At 46.4% G+C, this 23,190-nt stretch overlaps 1 protein-coding gene across 2 annotated transcripts in view; it reads left to right on the forward strand.

Annotated features, from left to right (window-relative positions):
• Nucleotides 1-23,190, forward strand: part of FNBP1L (formin binding protein 1 like) — a 99,394-nt gene that overhangs the window by 34,561 nt on the left and 41,643 nt on the right. For both annotated transcript variants that reach the window (XM_075002437.1, XM_075002438.1), the window contains exon 2: nt 18,712-18,827. In XM_075002437.1, the coding sequence (XP_074858538.1) occupies nt 18,712-18,827 (116 nt within the window). The remainder of the gene's footprint in view (nt 1-18,711; nt 18,828-23,190) is intronic.

The raw sequence follows: 23,190 nt of genomic DNA on the forward strand, positions 1-23,190 counted from the left end.
TGTTAAGGGTTATTACAAACAGGATTGTTCTCTGTGTTCAGTGAAATTAGTTTGTGAAAGTTCTGACTTCCTTTATGACACAGGTTGTATATTGTCTTCAGATGGTCCCTCTGGGCTTGTATCTCTGAGTCACTGCAGATAGGACATTAAGTAATGGGCTTAATTTGCAATAGGAGAGCTTTTAGTTAGATCATAGGAAAAACTTTCTAACTATAAACAACAAATTCTCTAGGACTGCCAGGAGAGATTGTAGAACCTCATCATTGAGGGTTTTTAAGAACAGTTGAGACAAACATCTGAGAGGATGGCCTAGTTTTACTTTGTCTTCCCTCAGCTTAGTGACTGGGATAGATTGGGGATGAGCAAACTTTTTGTGTCAGGCCCCACTTTTTGTCCCTGTGAGTAGCAGGGGCCCCCCGATGGCCCTGGAAGCAAGTGGAGGTCTCCTGGAAGGGATGCGCTATGCTCCAGTGGCAGCTGCAGGGGTTCATGGAGGCAGCAGAGACTGGAGGAGCCAGCGGAGGAGACAGGCTGATTATGCTTATGTAAATTAGGTGGTCATGGGATAGGAGGAAAGATCCTTTCATGGATTGGGAACTGGTTAAAAGACAGGAAACAAAGGGTAGGAATAAATTGTAAATTTTCGCAATGGAAGAGGGTAACTAATGGCGTTCCCCAAGGGTCAGTCCTGGGACCAATCTTGTTCAACTTGTTTGTCAGTGATCTAAAGAAAGGGGTAAGCAGTGAGGTGGCAAAGTTTGCAGATGACACCAAACTGTTCAGGATAGTCAAAACCAAAGCAGATTGTGAAGAACTTCAAAAAGGTCTCAGCAAACTGAGTGATTGGGCAGCAAAATGGCAAATGAAATTTAATGTGGGTAAGTGTAAGATAATGCATTTGGGAAAAATGACCCTAATTATACATATAATATGATGGGGGCAGACTTAGCTACAACAGATCAGGAAAGGGATCTTGGAATTATAGTGGATAGTTCTCTGAAGACATCCACACAGTGTGCAGCGGCAGTCAGTAAAGCAAATAGGATGTTAGGAATAATTAAAAAAGGGATAGAAAAATAAGACAATATCTTACTTCCCCTATATAAAACTATGGTACGCCCACATCTTGAGTACTGCGTGCAGATGTGGTCTCCTCAGCTCAAAAAAGATATACTGGCGTTCAGAAAAGGGCAACTAAAATGATTAAGGGTTTGGAATGGGTCCCATATGAGGAGAGGCTAGAGAGACTGGGACTTTTCAGTCTAGAAAAGAGGAGACTGAGGAGCGATATGATAGAGGTATATAAAATCATGAATGGTGTGGAGAAAGTGAATACAGAAAAGTTATTTACTTGTTCCCATAATATAAGAACTAGAGGACACCAAATGAAATTAATGGGTAGCAGGTTCAAAACTGATAGTTTTTCTTCACACAGCGCACAGTCAACCTGTGGAACTCCTTGCTAGAGGACACTGTGAAGGCCAGGACTCTAGCAGTTTAAAAAAGAGGTCGATAAATATTTGGAAGTTGGGACCATAGATGGCTATTAGCAAGGGGTAAGGTATGATGACTAGCCTTTTGTTGAAGGTGGGAGATGGATAGCAGGAGGCAAATCACTTGATCGTTGTTTTCAGTTACCTCCTCTGGGGCACCAGGCATTGGCTACTGTTGGCAGACAGGATCCTGGGCTAGATGGACCTTTGGTCTGACCCAGTAAGGCCGTTCTTATGTGCTGCTCCCCGTTACAAAATTTCCAGCCTCCCTGCTTTGTGCTCGCTTGCACTGGGATGTTAAGGACATCCCAGTATAACAGGTCTTGCACTGCAGGCAAGTCTCCTAGGAGAGCAGCACCCTGCCTAACCGAATCTTTGGACAAATACCTGTTCCTGCCTTTCGTACAGAAGGGGCAGGGTGGGGTCCCTCACGCCATCCCCCAGGCACAGCTGGGGCTCACCCTCTGCCGACTGCTGCTTTAGCCTCTACACACCCCTTCCACGCTCCCACCATGCCCAGTGCTTGTGTGTACATCCCCTGGCATCTCCTTGCAGAGCATCCAGAGAAACCCCAGGCAAAGCTGGCTGCAAAGTTCAGGGGACCAGCAGTGGGGTAGGGATGGGGCAAGGCAAGAGCAGAGTAGTGCAACTCCTCACTGTCTCCAGAACAAGACACAGGCTGCTCAGCAGCAGCCTTCTGATGCCCTCTGCCTGGCTTCCCCAGCTATGTGGTATGGCTGCAGGCAGTGAGCTCAGGTTTCACGTGGGGCAGCAGCTTGCACATAGCTGGCCAGCTCTGCTTGCCTGCAGCTGTGCCAGGGAGGAGCGGGTGGGGTTGGGCAGGCAGGAGAGATGGAAGACAGTGGAGGCCAGGAGAGCTAGCAGAGGCTAAGGGGGATCGGGGGAAGGCAGATTGCTCTGTGCCCCCCTTTTTGAAATTTCACACCCCACTCTTTGCACACCCCTGGGCTAGAAGACCCCGGAAGTCATTTCTACTCTTTCTGCAATTGACTTTGTCCAGTATTACTGCTTGATTAAAATAAGAAAATGGGTACTACGCAATATTAATATAGCACTTATTAAACAGATTTTAAAACTGGTTAACTGGTACTGTTGCAGTAATTGTAAATGGAGAATTGTCATTCAGTAAGTATATTTCAAAGGATCCAATTTTGCTCTTTGCCCATTATTTTCTTGATAAATGATGTGAAAGAAAATATAAAATTATTACTGGAAAATGTGCTGGTGATTCCATGTATTGGTGGAATAATGATAGGCACAGTTCAAGTATACAGACTGACCTGGTTCAGTTAATCAGAAGGGCTTTGTAAAACGTGGTTTTAGTGTAGCCAAATACCAGGTAGTAAGCGCTAGGAGGGAAAAACATTGAAGAGTAGAGGCTGTGGCTTGAAATGGATTGATTCTGAAAAAGAGTAGCAGTCATTGTGGATAACTAACAAACCATGAATTCCCAATGTGATGGTGTAGCAAAGAAAACTAATGTAATTCTTTTAATAATAAGGGAGTGCCCAGTAAAAGGTGGGAGGTGGTATTATGTCAGTGTACATCATCAGTGAGATCTTTGCTGGAGTACTAAGTCCACTTCTCGTGTCCATGATTCACACAGACTGGCAAAGACTTGGAAATAGTTCAGAAAATAGTTCCGAGAATGACTGTGCCTTTATATTGAGAGGCTTGAACGCAATCAATGTAGTTTATCCAAGAGAGGAGTAAGAGGTGGTTTGATCCTAAATGTCTTGAGTCCAATAAGCAGTGGAAGTGTTGGTAATGTGATAGAAAATATTGACCCATTGTTGTCTGGCAAATTCTCTTGGCCAGCACTGGTCAGGTGCTGGATGAGAGAGGTCCAATCTTTCTTTGGACTGTCAGCGCAGCAGGGGGATTATGCTTCTCACATTTTGCACCCTTGCTTTAATACTTCTGCCCTAGACCTCTTCAGTGCTGCACCCAACAGACATTCCTTCAAATTAATAAAGGAGGTGTTCCAAATAACATCATTTAAAATAAGTCTTGCAAAAAGTCCATTTGAGATTTGAAGGCTTTCGTGTGAGCTTCACCAGAGGAGACGCAGACTGTTTCTGATGAAGTCTACCGTTGTTTGTTCTGAACTGATTTTTTCCACGTTAAAGAAAAGTATGTACCAAATAAGTGTCGATAGTTTAGTTTTCAGTAAACTGCTACTCTGAAGCTAAAGGTTTGGTTTGTTAACATGGATAATGGTCTACTTGTCTTGACTTGGAATTCACTGTTTCAATTTGGTAACTAGTTTGCATTTGAGGTGGCATTTATATGTAAATGAATAAAATACCCAATAAAATACCCAATTATGTGATTTTTTGGGAATGGGATAGCTTAAGTTACTTGAATTTTTTGATACCCATTCCTAGTAACAATTATGTTGTTCTAGAAGGACAGCTTAGGTACATCATGTTCAATAGTCTGCAATGACTCATGGGCCTTTGTGGAATGCCAGAATTACTTCATTTATGACTCTCAAGCTTCAACTTGCATTCCAGTTGGTGAGTGGGCAGCGTAATATCCACTAGGACCATCCATCAGCCGATTTCTGCAACCATTAATAGACTGTCAAATAGTTTTCATTAAAAATTCTTCTACAGACTTGCATGTTTGGCTATGAAGTACAGTTTTTACATTCGGTGGGGAGCTATTGTTTTGTCATTTATATAGTAGCATGTGGGTGAACAGTACTAATACGTTTTACTTCAAGTATGTTATGTCAGATCTTGGGAGGCCAATGGGAAAGTAGTTTCCATTTAGATAGTGGACAGACATTTTGTTCTTTATCTTTTGTCAATCTTCCTTAGCTAATTTAGTTTCCACACTCACCACAGATGAACTACTTGCATATTTAATACTTTGCTGAAAGTTCCAGACTTAGTTAATTGTACACACCAGAATACATTTACTCACTTAACTTTGCCCATTGTGTTGCACAACCTGCTCATTGATCAGAATAGAGTAGACTAGTTGTGCACAGATAAACCAGTCAAAACCAATATAAATACCAGTAAACAGCATGTTAAGTTTCAAGATTAGGTGGTTAGAAGAGCTTTTAGTTCTGGGAAGAAAGATGGTATCTAATCTTCCTGGTCAGATAAGTGATTTTTTTTTTCCTGGCACAACTCAAAGATGATTTGTGTCTCATCCGATAACATGGCTACCTTCCTCTGGTTCTGTTTTTGGATGGGAAAGGAACTTTCTTCTTACTTGAAGGTGAGATGTGTCTTTTGTAGGAGCAATTGAGGGACTAGGGTGAAACCTGCAACCAGTTCTGCTGAAAACTTGAGTGTCAGGCTGGTTACCATATTTTCTACCGGTAGCGATTCTCCTTCTGCCTGCTGACAGAATGAAACTCCCTTGCCTATTGCTTGTTCGTCTTTGTAAAATTGCTAAGCAACATAAGGCTCCTTGTCCTTCCCCAGGGGATGAGCACGCTGTCTGCAGCACTGCCAGTCCCTTCAGAGTCGAGTCTTTGGTTTTCTACAATTCTTTGTTCAACAGACTTCATGTTAGTACACTCGTCCCTCACTGTACAGGCACAACTGGTTCCTAACCTTTTGCTTGTAGGTGAAAACTCGTAAGAGGGATACTAAATTCCTAATAAAATAGGTGTAAAAGTCTTTGATTGGTTCCAAGTGCTTGGAGTGGCAGCAGGTGTTGCTGCTTTTGAAAAGTAAGTGAATGTGGGGTTGGGAGGGGGTTAAAGGCTGGGGGGAGTTTGGGGCTGTGAGCAGGAGGGAGGGTTAAAACCTGCAGGTGGCTCAGGTGGAGGAGATGGGGGCTTGTTCCTCCTGGCTGCAGCAGAGATACCTGGGAGAGGGGTGCAGGGGGTGGGGGAATTCAGAAGGGAATGGGATGGGGTGGGTGTTGGGAGCGGGCTGGGGGTGTTGTGTGTGGAACTGTGGTCTGGGAGAATGTTGGGACTGGGTGAGGGGGGTGCCGTGGGGAGTTGCCATGGGGGAATGGTGGGATCGGGCAGGCCCTGCGGGTCTCCCTGCGCCCTGGCCCAGGACCCAATGGTCAGCTCATATAAGCAGGAAAGTTCACTCACATAGTGAACAATTGTAAGTATATGTGTCCCTTGTTTTAGCAAGTACTCGTTAAATGAGGGATCAGTGTATTATTGATATTTGAAATTATTAATATTGATGTTGGAGATCACCAAATGCTAATTTAACCATAAATTCGTTTATTAAATACAAAGGTCAGCTATAGTGTTCCCTGTAAGCTGAGTGCTTGGGTGGTTGCCCAGGAGAGATTCATGTGCTGCCCAGCTGATGAGCAGAGTGCCCACGGTCACTCATAGCCAGCAGCCAGTGTTCCCTCTAAATTTTTCCATCCACGGACTGAATAAATGTTACATGCACCAAGATGTGTGGATGTGCGCCACCAATAGAGAGACATGCTGCCCACTGTGGGTGGCAGTGGGTACTCTGCTAATCAGCTGGGCGACATCTGAATCTCTCCTGGCAGCTGCCCAACTGCTCGGCTTACAGGGAACACAGCCGACAGTATGTATGTCTGTTAGTGGTGCACATCCCTTGAGGTACATAATAAATTTTATAATGTCTATGGATGGAAAAAGTTAGAGGAAATGTTGGTCAAATGGTATTTTTTGTGGTTGCACTAAACAAATTAGCCTATCAATAAGCGGTTTCTAAATCCAGGCCAGTACCCATACAGTAAAACCCTGAGTTACATGGGGGTTGCAAGAATGCAACCCCCGAGTAACTCAGATTTTTGCACAAGTTGGGGTGGGGAGACAGGAACCAGGCTGCCACTCGGTTTCCAGCTCTCTGTGGCTTGTGAGACCTGGGAAACTGACCAGCCCTCCAGGGCTGGTCAGTTTCCTGGCTGCTTCTCCCTGCCTTCCCCCAGCCATGGCTCTCAACCTGACAGCGGTACTGGTGGGGGAAGGCAGAGAAAAAGAGCTCTTTGCTTATTTAGCTGCCCGCAGACAGCTAGGCAGGCTGACAGCCACAGAGCAGCTCCAAGTTATGTTTAACTCATGTTCAAGTGAGTTACGTGCAACTTGAAGCTCTGTGTTTCAGGGGTTTACTGTATTATAAGTGTGGTTGGTATACTTACAAATATAGACTACATCCAGGGTGCATACACCTATATTGGACATCTTCAACTTGGTCAGGGAGGTATTAGCTATGAACTCCTTTAAGAGTTTATGGTCCTTAACAAGTGATGTCATTCCCTGGAAGTGAGTTCAGAAATATGCTAGCTTTAACAAAAAACTAGTCTGCAGTAGTTTCTCATTACTACATTCCTTCCTTGAAGGGCTTCTCTCATCCTGCTCCCTACCCCACTCCTCCTTTGCTTACGCAGCAGAACGGCGGGAAGGTTTGGGACTGTTTCTCTTGAGACAAGTTTCCCTTTGTCTTGTTACTACAGTTCTTTTTACTCTGTTAGTTACCTTGGGAACCATACATCCTTCCCATACTCAAAGTAACCCTGCTCATTGTTCTCAAGGCCTTTATTTGCTTGTTGATTGGGACCTTTTCCCTACTGACCATTTTATTTTCTTAACCAAACTTAGGCTAACTTTAATTTTTATTATTCTTATCCTACACTGCAGAACAGATGTATTCATTTAACATATTTTCTTTATCTGGGATTCACTGAGAGCAGAACATGCTACAGCAGCCAGGTCAAACTGGCTTGACTTTTTTGTGGCCTGTGACTGGATGTTAATAGAATATCTAAGTGCAGCCCTCCTGGTTACACCCCCTTCTCTGGCACCCATGAGTGGCAGAGGGCAGAACAAACAGATATGCATGCCCTGGACTGTGATAGCCCAAGGAGCTGGGATTGGTGTTTGTGCCACCCTTTGCTGCTCAGGCATGCCAGAGGAGGGTGTGCGACCCCTCTAAGGGGAGTGATGGGGAAAGCCACATGGGCTGAGTCAGAGAGGGCAGCTGCAGGTAGATGGTGGGCAGAGCAAGGGGTAAAGGAACACAAGGCAGAGTTGTATGGGGGGGATGTGCAGTGAAACCCACATGGGTTGAGGTGGAGAGAGACACCTTCCTGGGACAGAGCAAGGGGCAGATGAGAAGAGTGAGGCAGAGAAATATAGGAAGGAGGTGCGGAGGGGGCAGTCTGATGAGGTCTGCACTGTAATGGGGAGCAGTGCTGGCCTCAGGGGGCCAGGAGGTGGCACATTGGGGGCTGCACTGCAGTGTGGGGAATACAAGCCCCAAAGAGTCCGAAAATGGGGGAAAACACAGTACAATGGGGGATTGTGGTGTAAACCCCAGAATGTGTGAGAAGGAGGTGCAGAGTAAACTAGAGGGGAGCAGGGTCTATGAGGGGAGGGAATGCAGTGTTTTCCTTTCACTAGAACTGAAAGGAAATCTTCTTCCCAGACTTTGGACAGTAGCCACAGAAGCTGAGACAATCTGACATGGTCTCTCTCCCCATCACCCATTCCCCTGCTGGGGGCTACCCCACCCCTTTCCTTGCTTCCTCTGTACAGTACAAGATAGTTGGATGGTGATGTCTTCTGTGGCCCACTGAAATGGGGGAAAGGGAATCCCTAACCTTCATATGGTGGGAAAGGCTGCTCTTGGGACAGGGGAGGGGTTTCACTGTGATGTACCCGTCCTGTACAAAGGTAGGGTGACCATATTTACCTGTCCCAAATACAGGATAAGGAGATATAGGGGGGAGGGGTGCCTCCTCCAAGCTCGGGCACTCCCTGCTTCTCCATGGGTTGCGGAAGTGACTCCTGCTAGCAGCTGTGCCTGCACAGCCACTGTTGGAAAAGATGGGGTGGGGGGACGGCCCAAATACAGACCAATGAATCCCTTTTAAAAAATAAGTTGGGACGCCTTTTTGGCATCCCAAATATGGGACCATGCCACCTAATACATGACAGTCGGTCACCCTATACAAAGGTGAGAGGGAAATACATAAAATCAGCCAAAGCATCATTCAAACCTGGTCACAATGATTGACAGAGGAAACAATATACAACAATACACCCTTAGGAACATAATGGCATTCCACCACCGAGTCTCACGCCTGATCTTCATTCCCCTCAAATACCACTTGTTTAAATGAATTCTTGCTGTTTTTCCTTCCGGACGCAGATCTCAAGCCTGAAAGTCATTCATCCAAGTTAGTAATTCATGACTTTCCTGTGTGGTAGGCGTCTTCATTTTAGAAATGATTAAACTGACAGCACAGGAAGTGTGGAGCTAGCCATAGCATGCAGGCGTCCTGACACCTGAATTTGCATATTCATCTGTCCTTTCTTTCTTCAAGATGATTTTCTGATTTCACTTTTCTCCCTGGTCTGCTTTTGTCATCAGTGTTTTCCATCTTTCTTCCTTCACTTTTAGGTGTGTATTTTCTCAAATTTTACGAACAATTAATAAAATTATATAATATTCATATTAAATATTACTTTCTCAGATAAAACTATTGTATTATATTCAAACAAGACCTGAAAAATATTATAAAATATACCTAAAACTTAATCTATAATAAATTACAATTTTCTGATAGAAGTGCATTGTCTACGGTGGCCCTGAAAGCTATCAATTTTTGTTTGTGGGGCCCTCAGCCGGCTCTGTGTTTAACGTGTGTTCAGCAGTATGTACAGGGTTTGGAGAAAATGAAATGTCCAGTTTTTATCCTTGATTATGTGGTTATGTTGTAAGCAGGACTTTATTATATTTTTAATTTAAACATGAGATGTCATTTGTGGATTTTAAAAAAGAAAAAATCTGTTCTGAGGCATCTATTTTTGCCGAGTTTCAATCTGAGAGCTGTCAGAAAAGTTTGCTTATGGTTTCTACCTCCTGAGAATGAAGTCAGTAAAGACAACGACAAACAATTTGTGTGGTGTTATGTCAACCAGCAGGGAGGAACATATTCCTCATCTCTCTGGCCTAAAGTAATAACATTCAGGAATTGTTGCACAGCCCAGCACATTGTCATCTTAGAGTCTTACCTATCAAATATTTGGTAACCTGTGGCTATCACTAGGAGACGCATCTGTCATCTCATGGATGAAAAGTCTTCTTTAGGTGACCTTTGTTATGTTAGTTTCTCAACAAGATCAAACAAGGTGGAGCCATTGTTCTACTGATTGCACCAATATGGCGAAGTAAGTCTGGTATCCCTATTTAATCAGACTCACCTCTCCTCCTTCCTGGAAGTTTGTGATCACTCTTTTCCAACTGACATGAGTTGCTGATCCCTCAGAGATACAAGTTTATATTCAATCATCTGAAAGAAATATCTCAAGAACTGGCAATATTATCTTTGGTGTTAGTCATCAGATTTCTTTAGCTTTCTCTCCTCTAGGGTATTAAAGTATCTGTTGAAATTGAAGGCCTAGTGTCTCTGTCAATTCCATTAATTCATTTATAGCTCAGTGTTTTGAGCATTGGCCTGCTAAACTCAGGGTTGTGAGTTCAATCCTTGAGGAGTTCATTTAGGGGTTGGGCAAACAGATATCAGGGATGGTGCCTGGTGTGGCCAAGAGGACAGGGGACTGGACTAGATGACTTCCCAAGGTCCCTTCCAGCTTTAGGAGGGTGTGTGTGTGTGTGTGTGTGTGTGTGTGTGTGTGTGTGTGTGTGTGTGTGTGTGTGTGTGTGTGTAACACCAGTAAGAGCCTTTTACACACCCATATGGGGTATTCTTCATTCACCCAACTGCAGCAAGATTCCTAAGAAGTTTTTCAAATGTCTCCTCACAAATCAAAGACTGACTCTTAGTTGGGACACATATGAAGTCCTTAATTCCCTTTATGAAGCATCTGTTTGACTCTCTATAGCTACGTCTACATGTGAAGCCTACATCGAAGTAGCTTATTTCAATGTAGCGACATCGAAATAGGCTATTTCAATGAATAACGTCTACACGTCCTCCAGGGCTGGCAATGTCGACGTTGCGCAGCACCACATCGAAATAGGCGCTGCGAGGGAACGTCTACATGCCAAAGTAGCACACATCGAAATAGGGATGCTAATCACAGCTGCAGACAGGGTCACAGGGCGGACTAGCGCTTCCGGGGTAACAGCTAGCCACTCCCTTAAAGGGCCCCTCCCAGACACACGCAGCCTGCACAGCACGCGGTCTGAAGAGCCATAGGCACACAGACCTCGGGCAATGCAGTCATGGACCTCCAGCAGCAGCAGCAGCAGCCAGAGGTCCATCCAGCCCTCCTGGCAGGAGCAGGGCTCGCCCTGCTCCATGCCATGCGGGAGGCAGCTGAGCACCTCCTTGCCACACCGGAGGAGGAGGAGCAGCCTGCAGGGGAGCAGGACTCAAGCCCCAACCGTTCAGCACCCCGAACCCACCCCCCCCCCCGCCTCACACGTCGCCGCCTCTGGAGCTACCCCACCAGCACCGACTGGTGGGAGTGGCTGGTGCTTGAGGACTGGGACGACGACCGCTGGCTCAGGAACTTCAGGATGAGCCAGCAGACATTTAGGGAGCTGTGCCAGTGGCTCACCCCCGCACTCAGGCACCAGGACACCACCATGCGGCGTGCCCTCCCTGTGGAGAAACAGGTCGGCATCGCTGTCTGGAAGCTGGCCACTCCAGACAGCTACTGATCCGTAGGACAGCAGTTTGGTGTCGGCAAGGCTGCCGTCGGGGCTGTCCTCATGGAGGTAAGAGGACCCACGGGGGGAAGGGGGGAGGGCAGAGGAGGGCAGGGGAGAGAAGGGCAGGGCAGGGGGGGCCCGGGGAGGGAAGGGGAGGGGGGCCCGGGGAGGGCAGGGCAGGGCAGGGCAGGGTCCCGTACACCCAGCTCACCCCTCATTGGTGCTCTCCCATGTTCTTTCCCTGCAGGTTGTGCGTGCCATCAACGCCATGCTCCTGCACAGGCTCATGAGGCTGGGGGACCCAGATGCCACCATCGCCGGCTTTGCCATGCTGGGCTTCCCCAATTGCTTCGGGGCTCTGGATAGGACTCACATCCCCATCCGCGCCCCGCAACACAGTGGAGGACGCTACATCAACCGCAAGGGCTACCACTCAGTGGTCCTGCAGGCCTTGGTGGACAGCCGGGGCCGGTTCCAGGACATTTATGTGGGCTGGCCTGGCAGCACCCATGACGCCCGGGTGTTCCGGAACTCGGGCCTGTGCCGCCGGCTGGAGGCGGAGACCTACATCCTCCAGTGGGAGATCCCTCTGGGGGACACCACCATGCCCCTCTGCATCATCGCAGATGTGGCATACCCCCTCCGGCCCTGGCTCATGCACCCGTACACGGGCCATCTCTCCGCCAGCCAGGAGCGCTTCAACCAGCGCCTGAACCACGCGCGCCAGGTGGTGGAGCGCTCCTTTGGCCGCCTCAAAGGGCGCTGGAGATGTCTCCTCACCCGCCTGGATGTGGGGCCACCAACATCCCCCAGATTGTGGGTGCCTGCTGCGCCCTACACAATCTGGTGGAAAGCAAGGGGGAGGCCTTTTTTCAGGGCTGGGCTGTGGAGGCCGGCAGGGCCGACGTGCAGCCACCCGCTGCCCCCAGTCGCCAGGTGGACCCCGAAGGGACCCGGGTCCGGGAGGCCCTGCGGGCCCACTTTGATGATGAGGCCGCGGCGTGAACTCTGCAAGGCCCCCCCACTGCCTCCCCCTTCCTCCACCACACTCCCTGCCCCTACGCCCACACCACGGAGCACCCAACCGCACCCCCCCCCCCACTTTTCCTGGACAAAAGACAGCACGCACTTGTGGCTAAAATTTAACTGGTTTTTCTTTGAGAACTTTGTTTTTTTGGAACTATAATTAAAACAAGAACAAACTATATACAAGATGTGTGTAACAAAAGTAATGTGTACAAAGAAAACAATAGTAATAAAAAAGTTTGTTCACTAAAAAGAAAACCAGGGATGATAAAGGGGAGAACTATTTACATGGGGGGGGACGGGGCAAAGGGGGGGGCCCAAAAAAGAGAACTAAAACTGTCCATCGTCCTTTTTTAAAAATCAACTACATACAAGGGGGGTGGGGGCACGTCCTGGGCCCCACGCCCCTAAAGTCTGGCACTGGGGGTGGGCGGCCGGGAGCCCTGCCGCGGCTGCAGCCCTGTCCGGGGCTGGCTGGGGGCGGGGCGGACTGGAAGATATGCCCGGCAAGTCTCAGCTGGCTCCAGGGGTCCCTCGGTGGTCCGGCCCTCGCTGGTGGATGGCGGGGCGACAGCGGACGGGACGGCGACGAGCGGAGCAGCAGGTGGTGCAGCGGGTGGAGCAGTCAGGGCGGGCGCTGCGGCGGCAGGCGTGGCATGGGGGGCCAGGTAGTCCACAAGGCGGTTGAAAGTGTCCATGTAGGCCCCCCATGCCTCTTGGCGCCAGGCCAGCGCCCGTTCCTACAGTTCAAGGCGGCGTTGCTCCACCCGCAGGCGCTGCTCCGCCACCTCCAGCTGCCGATGGTGGATGGCCAGCAGCTGGGGGTCCGTCGCCGTCGGCTGGTGGTGGTGCGGGGTCCGCCATCTAGCCCGCCGTGGGGCCGGTTGGTCCTCGGCCGAGGGGCTTGCCTGGAGTGATGGCCCCGGAGGGGTCTCCGGGACCACTGATGCCTCACCAGCGCTCTCTTCCGGTCCTTCCGATGGTGCAGGTGCGGGACACAGGAGGGGTGGGGGAAGAAGAATGGAGACAGGTGTTAGTGTGGGCCCTGAGCCATGGCCTTTGTCCCCCTAGCCCTGTGCTTCAGGTTCCCCATCCCTGTCCCCGGGAGATGCTGCTGTGATGGATGGGGTTCAGGGGTCCCCCTGCACTGCACCCCGTCCCCTGGTGGGAGCGACTTTCACTTTACTCCGCAGGGTCTGACAGGAGAGGTTTCTTAGGCCACAGATGCCCAGTTTCTCCCAGGAGTGACAGCACCAGCTGTCAGAAGAGACAGTCCTTCCATCCCGTTCTGGGGAGAAGACCCCAAGGGGTGCCCCTCTGGGATGTAGCTTTACCCCTCCTCAGGCTGGCTGCCTTCCAGCTCTCCCTTCCCCTAGCCTCTACCTGCAGCCCCCCCCCGCCCCCCGATTCAAAGCCAGCTCGGCTCCTCCCTCCTCTTTGTTCAGGGCAGAGGTGTCACCTGCCAGCTGTAGCCCCAGGATCATCCTTTGCCCCTGGGAGCTATTCGGCTCTTGTTGCTCATATCTAGCCTGAGTCTCCCTTTTGCACTTCCCCCACTCCATCACATGCTGCTGCTGCTGCTGCGGGGTGTCCCACCCCCTCCTCCTGGGGGCCCCTCGAGGTTCCGCTCCCCCCTGCCCCGGGGATGGGGAATGGCACTGTCGTGCGGGGTCGGGGGTGGGGCAGGGGCTGATGCACTGCTGTGAGGGACATGGCCCTGCTGTCCTTGGGGCCATGGCCATGTGAGCATGTGGGGGGCCCTGGACACATATCTATTACCCCCGCCCCTCAAGCCCAGGGGTGTACACCAGAGGGGGGTACATACCTGTCGGTCCACTCCCACGGTCCAGAGATCCCCAGGGGGCGGAGGCCCGGCTGCTGCTCCAGGATGGCAGGAGGAGGATCTGCAGCCCGGATTCTGTGGAGGAGGAGCCCCCCTTCTCCTCCTGCCGCGATGGCCTGGGGGTGGGCTCTGGGGGGGGGGCCCTGGGGTGCGGGGCTTACCTCCGGGGTGGACTCTGGCTGAAGGGCCTGCTGGGGCTCATCGGCCGAAGTATCAAGGGTGGCCGGAGGGGAGGAGGTGTGCCGGGGGCCCAGGATGTCCCTGAGCTCCCTGTAAAAGGGGCAAGTGACGGGGGTGGCCCCAGATCGTCTGGCCGCATCCCGGGCCCAGGCGTAACCCTGCCGCTGCTCCTTCACCTTACTCCTGACGTGATCAGGAGTGCGGGCAGGGTGACCCCGGGCGGCCAGGCCCTTGGCCAGCCAAGCGAACGCATTCGCGTTCCGCCTCTTGCTCCTCATTACCTGGAGCACCTCCTCCTTGCTCCAGAGCCCCAGCAGGTCCCACAGCTCGGCCTCCATCCAGGAGGGGCCCCACTGCCACTTGCCAGCCCGGCTGCCCGCCTGGCTGGGCTGGCTGCCCTGGCTCCCCTTGGGGGGCGTCCCCTGGGGGCACTGGGGGGGGCTGCCGGGCGGCCATTGACGGTCCTGTGCCTCCTGTGGCTGCTGAGGGACGTGCAGGCTGGCCGCGTGTCTGAGCTGCTGCCTGCACGTTCCCTCAGCTTCCTGCACAGGAAGGGAGGGGGAGGGGACCTTTAAGGGGCCGCTCCACGCGGCCACCATTGAGCTGAGGGGCTGCAGAGAGCGTCTCTCAACCCCTCAGCTGATGGCCGCCATGGCGGACCCCACTATTTCGAAGTTGCGGGACACGCAACGACTACATGGTCACTACTTCGACGTTGAACGTCGAAGTAGGGCGCTATTCCCATCCCTTCATGGGGTTAGCGGCTTCGACGTCTCGCCGCCTAACGTCGAAGTTAACTTCGAAATAGCGCCCGACGCGTGTAGCCGTGACGGGCGCTATTTCGAAGTTAGTGCCGCTACTTTGAAGTAGCGTGCACGTGTAGACACGGTTTATGTGTTTTACATTTATCTGTGCAGACAGCCTTTCAATGATAATCTCTTACACCAAAAGGAATGAGAACTGGGGGCTTTAATGCTGGATCTTCCTGTTAAGATATTTAACAGAGATAACGTCTCCATGGGGCATCCAAGTTTGTTACGTAAAGTGCCCTCAGAATTCCACATTCATTAAACCATTCATTACCAGTTTTCTTTCCTAGACTACATTGGGCTAGACAAGAAGCTGTATTCCATATCCTAGATGTCAAGAGAGCGTTGGCCTTCTACTTAAAAAAGACAAGTCCATGTAGAAAATGTCCTAAATCATTTGCATCCATTGCTGATTTGGTAACTTCAAAACAGGCTGTCCAAGTGGATCTGTGGTTATGTTAAGACTTATTATAACTGAGATGATGTCCAAATCCCACTCTCACCCCCCTTTGAGAGTGATAGCACAGTCTTCAAGAGCACTATGTACATCTTATAATTTTACTTAAGGATGTACCAACTGCATCCATCTGTATAGCAGCAAATTTGTTTTCCATTTGTACGTTTTCTGATTGTTATGCCTTTGTGCAGATCAGATGCTGCTATAGGCAGCTCTGTTCTCTGTTGAACTCTGCCTCCATAGGGGAGCACTGTTGGGACTCACCTAAAGTGGCAAGCCCCCAAGAACATCACTTGGAGGAGGAGGAGTGGTTACTAACCTTCTGCAGTAACTTGAATTCTTTGAGATGTGTTCTTCACTATCTGTCCATCCTCATCCTCCTCTGCTTTGTCGCCTTTGTGGGATTTTGGAGTGGATAAGGGAGTGAGGGTGGTTTGCTTGCATAGCCCCATGTACATTTGTGTCTTATGTGCAGGTTGAATGGCAATACCAAAATCTCTGATGAGAGATTTAGGGTGCAGATGCTCTTGAAGTGGTGTGTTCGTAGGGGGGCACATCTTAAAGAACTCCAGTTACTGCACATGGTGGTGAGTGACCTCTCTTTCCAGCAGCCTGTGTTTTATTCAGTGCCAAATTACTCTTCTCATGGAAGCAAATTGTCTTTGCTCAAAGCCTGCAGCTTTTAGAGATGGAGGAAGATGGAGTGAAGAAAAGAGAACTTTTCAGTGAAGTCATTTTTTATCTTTTTGTTAATGGTAGGAGAGTGGTGTGTTTCTTGTATAGGTTCATCTTTGTATATATCAGTAGAAATTAATTAAAAGCCCTCAGAATATATATTTGATCCTGTACAATATTGGAATAATATTGGAAAGATGGTCCCTCTGGTTGTGTCTGATGTTAAAAGGTTGGTGTTCCAGAAACCTTGGCAGCAAATCAAAGCAGTGGAGTAAGCAACAGAAACTAGGACAGCAGAGGAATTGTTCTGCTGTTCTCTGAAGGAAATCTTCTAATGGCCTTGACCATTGGCTCCCTATCAAAAACACCTTATTGGGACTTCATTTGGATGCAAGGCTACTATTGTCAAAGTGATTACAAAAACAAGAGCAGGATATAAAAGAGCAAAGCTTCTGAGAAAATTATAATTTATGCTTACATATGATGCCGCTAAAAATCCTGTTTAAACAATGTTCAGGGTCTGACTTCCTTCAACCAAAGAAATTTAGAGGGGAAATCTGCAGTGCTTTTAATCACCACTGTGGCACGAATTAGATGTGTGGGATATATTTAACCTGTGCTTCAATGCCATAAACCCAATAAGTTGAGATGAGAGTTGAGAGCAATCTTAATTCTGAATTTCTTCCTTACATTTGTCAAAGCTGATAAAATGTTTGGTCTTATTTACCCTAAATGGTGGTTTATTTTTATTCCCAGTATCTTCCAGGTATCATTATTTCAATCAATGTTATTAAGTCTGCCAAAGTATGCTGTAACTCAGCATTCTTTGCTGAAACTTCAAACCCCACTGTAGCATGCACTGGAATGAGAAGACTAAAATTGTAATACTAAAAGTGGGTATGATTCATTGTTAGGTGCAATACGGAGTCAGGGATGCGAGACATTTAGTGGTGCAGAGCCAAAGATAATTGAAAAACTAATGTTCTATTATGTAAACTTTAAATATGTAAAGCCAACAAAATTAAGTAAGCCTATACTTCATCACTTGTTTCTTTGGTATTAATTTTTATTACTTGTATCTGGATTTGTTTTATTTTGCTCCAAAATATCTGTTAATCTGTAAGGTGCCACAAGACTTCTTGTTGTTTTATTTTGGAACGCTGTATGATAGTTTGTACTTGGTTTTTATGCTAATTTTTTCAACTATTGCATAACTGTTACTAAGGAGATATACTAAATATAATCAGAATTTACAATAAATATTGTTATAAAACACAAATCCTGGACATCAGGATGACATAGTTTAAAGTTTCAGTATAGAAATATGACTGTATGTGGTATGGTTTACTAAATAGCCTCTTCATTTTTTCTTAGTTATTTAATTCAATTTTCCCCATTTTGGTTTTAGATTCTTTCTTGATGCGGAATGAATGTTTGTTTAACCTCTTGATCTGCCATCTGTAATAGTAAAAATTCAGCATTGAGGGTATTGATATAATAGGAGTTTTGATTGTTTCTAAATAAATCCATTTTGTGTTCTGTTGCGAGTTTGACATAGCCCTCTTCATTTTTAGAACTAGCTTTGCTGTGTCTCAAGACACTCACCACCACTTATGGAATGAGCATTTGCAAATGACCTTGACTATGTGTTTGCAGTACACAATGTATTGACCTTTGTTGCACAGTTCAGGGTATACCTCCCTTGTCTGGCACCCTCAGGACCTGAGTAGTTTCAGACGAAGGGATTTACCAGATGGGCAAGGTCAGGCCAGCTGCCTGGAAGTGTGGGGGTGGGGGCGCACACTCCAGGCAGGGCTCCCCCACAGGGCTGCCTGGCTCCCCTGTGTGGTAGGGTTTCCCTGCAGTTGTGTGGCTACAGGTGGGGTTCAGTGCCCAGCTGGCTCCCTTCCAGCCATGGGGCTGCCAGTGATCCCTGGGACTGGGCTGAGGTCCTCACACCTGCAGCACTCCAGAAGGGCTCTGCAACCCAGCCAGCTTCCCACCACGGGGCTGCCAAGTTTTCCCCAGCTGGGGTCCTGTAGCTGCTCTCTGGCCCAACAACATCCATTGTCCTACTGTAAGAGGGACATTGCCAGGCAAGAGAGTGCCACCGGATAAGGGAGTTTCAACCTGTATCACTTAAGTGTGTTTTTCCTCATTGGGTGACAACCATTGGATTTTTTGGGGGTGGGGTTTTTTTTTGCCTTAGAAACCACATCTTTTAAAAGTACTAAAAAAGAGCCTGTAGAAGAAATTGTGCTTGACTAGTCTCTTAGCAACTTACAGAACCCTTGTTACCACTTAAATTTTCAGTGTTGTGTTGGAATCTTTTCTTGAATAAAAAGGATTATTTATTCTTAAAGTAATACAAATCTTAATAGCCATTACTTTTTGAAAAAAAAATTCCAGCAGGAGTAATTTTGGAATATAAATACAGCAGTTTTACACTAAAAGTCAAAAATTTTATGTTTGCACGTGTGATTTTAGTTAACTAATATTTTAACATATGAGGATTGCTGTAAAGAACAAACTTAAGAACGTACCTAGGACTGGCTTTGTTATCCCCATTATAGTACACCTTGTGTAACTAATTTTCTTTTTCTTTTTTTCAAAGGATCAATTTGATAACTTAGACAAGCATACACAGTGGGGAATTGACTTCTTGGAGAGATATGCAAAATTTGTAAAAGAAAGGATAGAGATAGAACAGAATTATGCAAAACAACTGAGGTAAGTTATCTTATTTTTAAATCTATTCAGCAGTAGTTATTCTAAATCACATTGTCAGTTGGGCAGATGATTTTGGATGATTTTGTTCAAGGTATGCTTTTTCATGTGTCTGAATTAGATCATTAATTACTTTTCATTGTGTACAGATTTTTGTGATCTTAAGATTTACTTGTCCAGAGTACTCTTCCCCTCCTAGTATTTTGACCTGGAAAATACCCTTGGTGGAATCTTGAGACTTCTTAAAAGCCACTGTTGCTTCTGTACCAGTTTTGGCTTTGCTTTTAGCAGTCTTGTCATATCAGCCAGCTCTTCAATTTCTTCTCTGGGCAACATAAGGTTTAAACATCCATTTCTTATGTTGGATTGGCAGATATTCACTTCTTTGTGTTAGAGATTTAATAGAAGTCACTCATGAGCAGAGTTTCAGAAGGTAGAAATAGAAGAATTTAAGGAGCTCAAGAAGTGACAGAGGTGTGCTATGTTCAGCACCGTTTCAAGGCTCTGAGTTTTGTTTTGCTCATTCTGTTTGTTTAAATTAGGAAACCATTTTATATGGACAGATAAATCAAAAGCTTTTTCAGACAGCACAAACAAATAATGTCTGCTTAAGTAAATTAAGTTTATTGTTGACTGCCTTACAGAGGTGCACCGTACTGACTTGATATTTGTCTATGCCTTGATTTTTAAAAAGTTGACACTTAACTATAAAGTACTACATTGTCTATATCTGAACTTTTACCTAACGTATTATAAAATTTATCATCTTTATTATGTCAGCATTGCATAGATACAAGCCTTTTACAGAGCAATTTTTAGTATTGTTTTGTATAAGATTTGTAATTTTTCTTGAAAGTTATTGTTGCAAAGTTCCAACAACATGGGTCAGGACAGGCAGAATTGGATATGCAGTAGTTAACAAAATCATTCAACTGTACACACGTTTAATTTGTCCTTAATTGATGATTGGAAAGAAATCGGTTTTATTGTGCGTCAAAGTATTGTGCTTTCACTGGATACTTGTGATTGATGTTTTTAATACCATAACTGTTTTTGATGGAAAAAGGAAGAGGTTTGTCTTGTTTACTTCTTCTGTTAAATCAAAACATTTTGAGATTAACTCTTTTTAGGGAGATGGAGCTTTCTATTTCGTCGTGCGGATGAGCAGTTATGTGCCATACTCAATAACGGAGGCCTGATTCTCAGTAGGTTCCTTTTCCCCCCATTCTGGAAATGGATTGAAGTCTTAAGGGGCTCAAAAATAGCCTCCTGAGAATGCTGCAATGCAAAATAAAATTCTGAATTTGTTCAGCTGCTTTGAACTGGCATTGAGGAGGACAAATTAACTCTGGATGAGCGTTGTTCTCTAATAATGATCTCTAGAGTCATCTTGGATTTGAGTTAATGTTTTGCTTAAATTGTAATAGTGATTATACTCTGACTAATATGTGTACTGGTGCTAGTAGGTTTTTTTTTCTTCATAGCAAATTAATGTACATTTCAAGCCAAGTTGAGAGGTATTTACCTAAATTGCTATATATAGAAACAGGGGAAATTATTTAAATGTAAGTTTGCAAGTTAAGTTTGAGAATGCAGATTATAACCATATGGTTTGGTCTTCAAGTCTGTTTTTCTTTGATTGGAGCTGAAAACTTAAGCTGTTGTTTATTATCCAAATGTGGATGTGGCAAATTTTCTTTTAGTGTTTAACTTAAGAGCCAAAGCATATGAACTCTGCTATTCCAAAGAGATCCCATTTTTTGTACTCCACTGCTATGTAATTCCTTTCTTAAGCTGAATGCTTTTTTCTGATAACTTATTAAGATGCTAAATTAAAACAGTTTTGTGATCTGTGCTTGTCCATAAATGTTAATTAGTGCTACTCCAATTTTTCAAGCTATCAGAGGGCCATTAAAAGTGGAGTTTTTCTCCTGAAAGTTCTAATTGCATTGCTTCTGTGAAAATAGGCTTTAACTATAATTCACTTCCAAAATCTCCATAATGGGATATAAAGATTGTGGGCCAGATTCAGAGTTGGTATGAGTAGGTGCTCCAACTGTATTGACGTAATTGAATCAACACAACTCTAAGAATGTCAGTAGTACTGCTACTTATAGTATTACATGGACGCAAAGACCATAAGCAAAATTCAAGTTATAGATATGTACAAAAAATGCCACAATGTAGTGATTGCAACGAAGGGTCCTGTGGCACCTTATAGACTAACAGAAAAGTTTTGAGCATGAGCTTTCGTGAGCACAGACTCACTTCATCAGATGCTGGTCATGAGTCTGTGCTCATGAAAGCTCATGCTCAAAACTTTTCTGTTAGTCTATAAGGTGCCACAGGACCCTTCGTTGCTGTTACAGATCCAGACTAACACAGCTACCCCTACGATACTTGACACGACACGATGTAGTGATTGCAACACTTGAGATTTACATAACTCCATCCTATTGTACAGAAAATATACATTCCCTTGAAAGTTAATTGTATGTTTGAGAAGGGTTGTATTGGAAGATCCGTTATATACTTTTGAAAGTACTGTGCATCTTAACTCCTAAATTTCCTAGGAAGCAGATTTTGCCTGTTTCCTCAGCTGCAAGTCTTTTCACCAAACCAGAAAGCAATGTGGTCTAATCCTTCCACTAAAAAATGACCTTGCTAATTTCATTTGCAATACAGTAAACTCTTTTTTATCTGTGAGAACAATGAGAAGTCCTGTGGTGCCTTATAGAGTAACAGATATTTTTGGAGCATAAGCTTTCATGGGCAAAGACCCGGTTCGTCAGATGCATGTGTGTGTGGTGGGCGGGGGAGGGATTTAGAGTATTATTTAAAGGGGGGGGGTCCCAGTGAAAGGGAGGGCCAATGCTGACAAGGGCTATTCAGTCAGGGTAGAAATGGCCCATTATCAGTAGTATACATTAAGAGAGGAGAAAAAAAACAAGTCAGATCAGTCAGGGGGGATGAGGCCCATTGTCAGATGGGAAGGAAGCTCTTGAAGAGTTCCACCATGATTTCAACAGTTTCCACCCCACCATCAACCTTAGCCTGAACCAATCCACACAAGAGATCCACATCATGGACACTACTGTGCAGATAAGTGATGGTCACATAAATACCACCCTATACTGAGAACCCATAGACCGCTATGCTTATCTACATGCCTCCAGCTTCCTTCCAGAGCACACTATACAATCCATTGTATGCAGCCAGTCACTAAGGTACAACTGTATTTGCTCCAATCCATCAGACAGAGACAAACATCTACAAGACCTTTACCAAGCTTTCCTCAAACTACAGTACCCACCTAAGAAAGTGAAGAAACAGATTGACAGAGCCAGACAGGTACCCAGAAGCCACCTACTACAAGACAGGCCTTGCAAGGAAAACAGGAGAAAACCATTGGCCATCACATACAGCGCCCAGCTAAAGCCTCTCCAACACATCATCAGTGATCTGCAACCCATCCTGGACAATGATCTTTCACTCTCACAGACCTTGGCAGGCAGGCCTGTCCTTACCTACAGATAACCTGCCAACCTTAAATTCTCACGAGCAACTATAGACCACAACACAGTAACTCTCTAAACCTAGAACCAATCCCTGCAACAAACCTGGCTGCCAACTCTGCTCACATATCTACACTAGCGATATCATCATAGGACCTAACATCAGCCACAGCATCAGGGGCTCCTTTAGCTGCACATCTAGTAATATAATATATGCCCTCATGTGCCACCAATGCCCTACTGCAATTTACATTGGCCAGACTGGACAGTCTCTACATAAAAGAGTAAATGGACATAAATCGGACATCAGGAAGAGTAACATACATAACCTGTAGGAGAATGCTTCAGTCTCCCTGGACGCTCAGTAACAGTTTTAAAAGTAGCAGTCCTACAACAAAAAATTTCAAAAATAAAATGGAGAGAGAAATCTGAGCTTCAATTCATCTGCAAATTTGACTCCATCAACCAAGGATTAAACAGAGACTGGGAGTGGTTAGCCTCTTACAACAGCAGTTTCTCTGCTCTGGAAGTTCACACCTCCACATTAGAATCTGACAATGGGCCACATACCCCTCGACTGATCTGACTTGTTTTTTCTCCTCTCTTGATATATACTACTGGTAATGGGCCATGTCCACCCTGACTGAATAGACCTTGTCAGGTCTGGCTCTCCCTTTTACTGGGACCCCACTCATTAAATACTCCTCTGAAACCCCTCCCCCCTCCAACTCAAGCACCTGACGAACTGGGTCTTTACCCACAAAAGCTTATGCTCCAAAATATCTGTTAGCCTATAAGGTGCCACAGGACTTCTTGTTGTTGTTCTCGAAGATGCAGACTAACATGGCTAC

This window comes from Carettochelys insculpta, chromosome 9 (genome assembly GCF_033958435.1).
Source record: "Carettochelys insculpta isolate YL-2023 chromosome 9, ASM3395843v1, whole genome shotgun sequence".
NCBI lineage: Eukaryota > Metazoa > Chordata > Testudines > Carettochelyidae > Carettochelys > Carettochelys insculpta.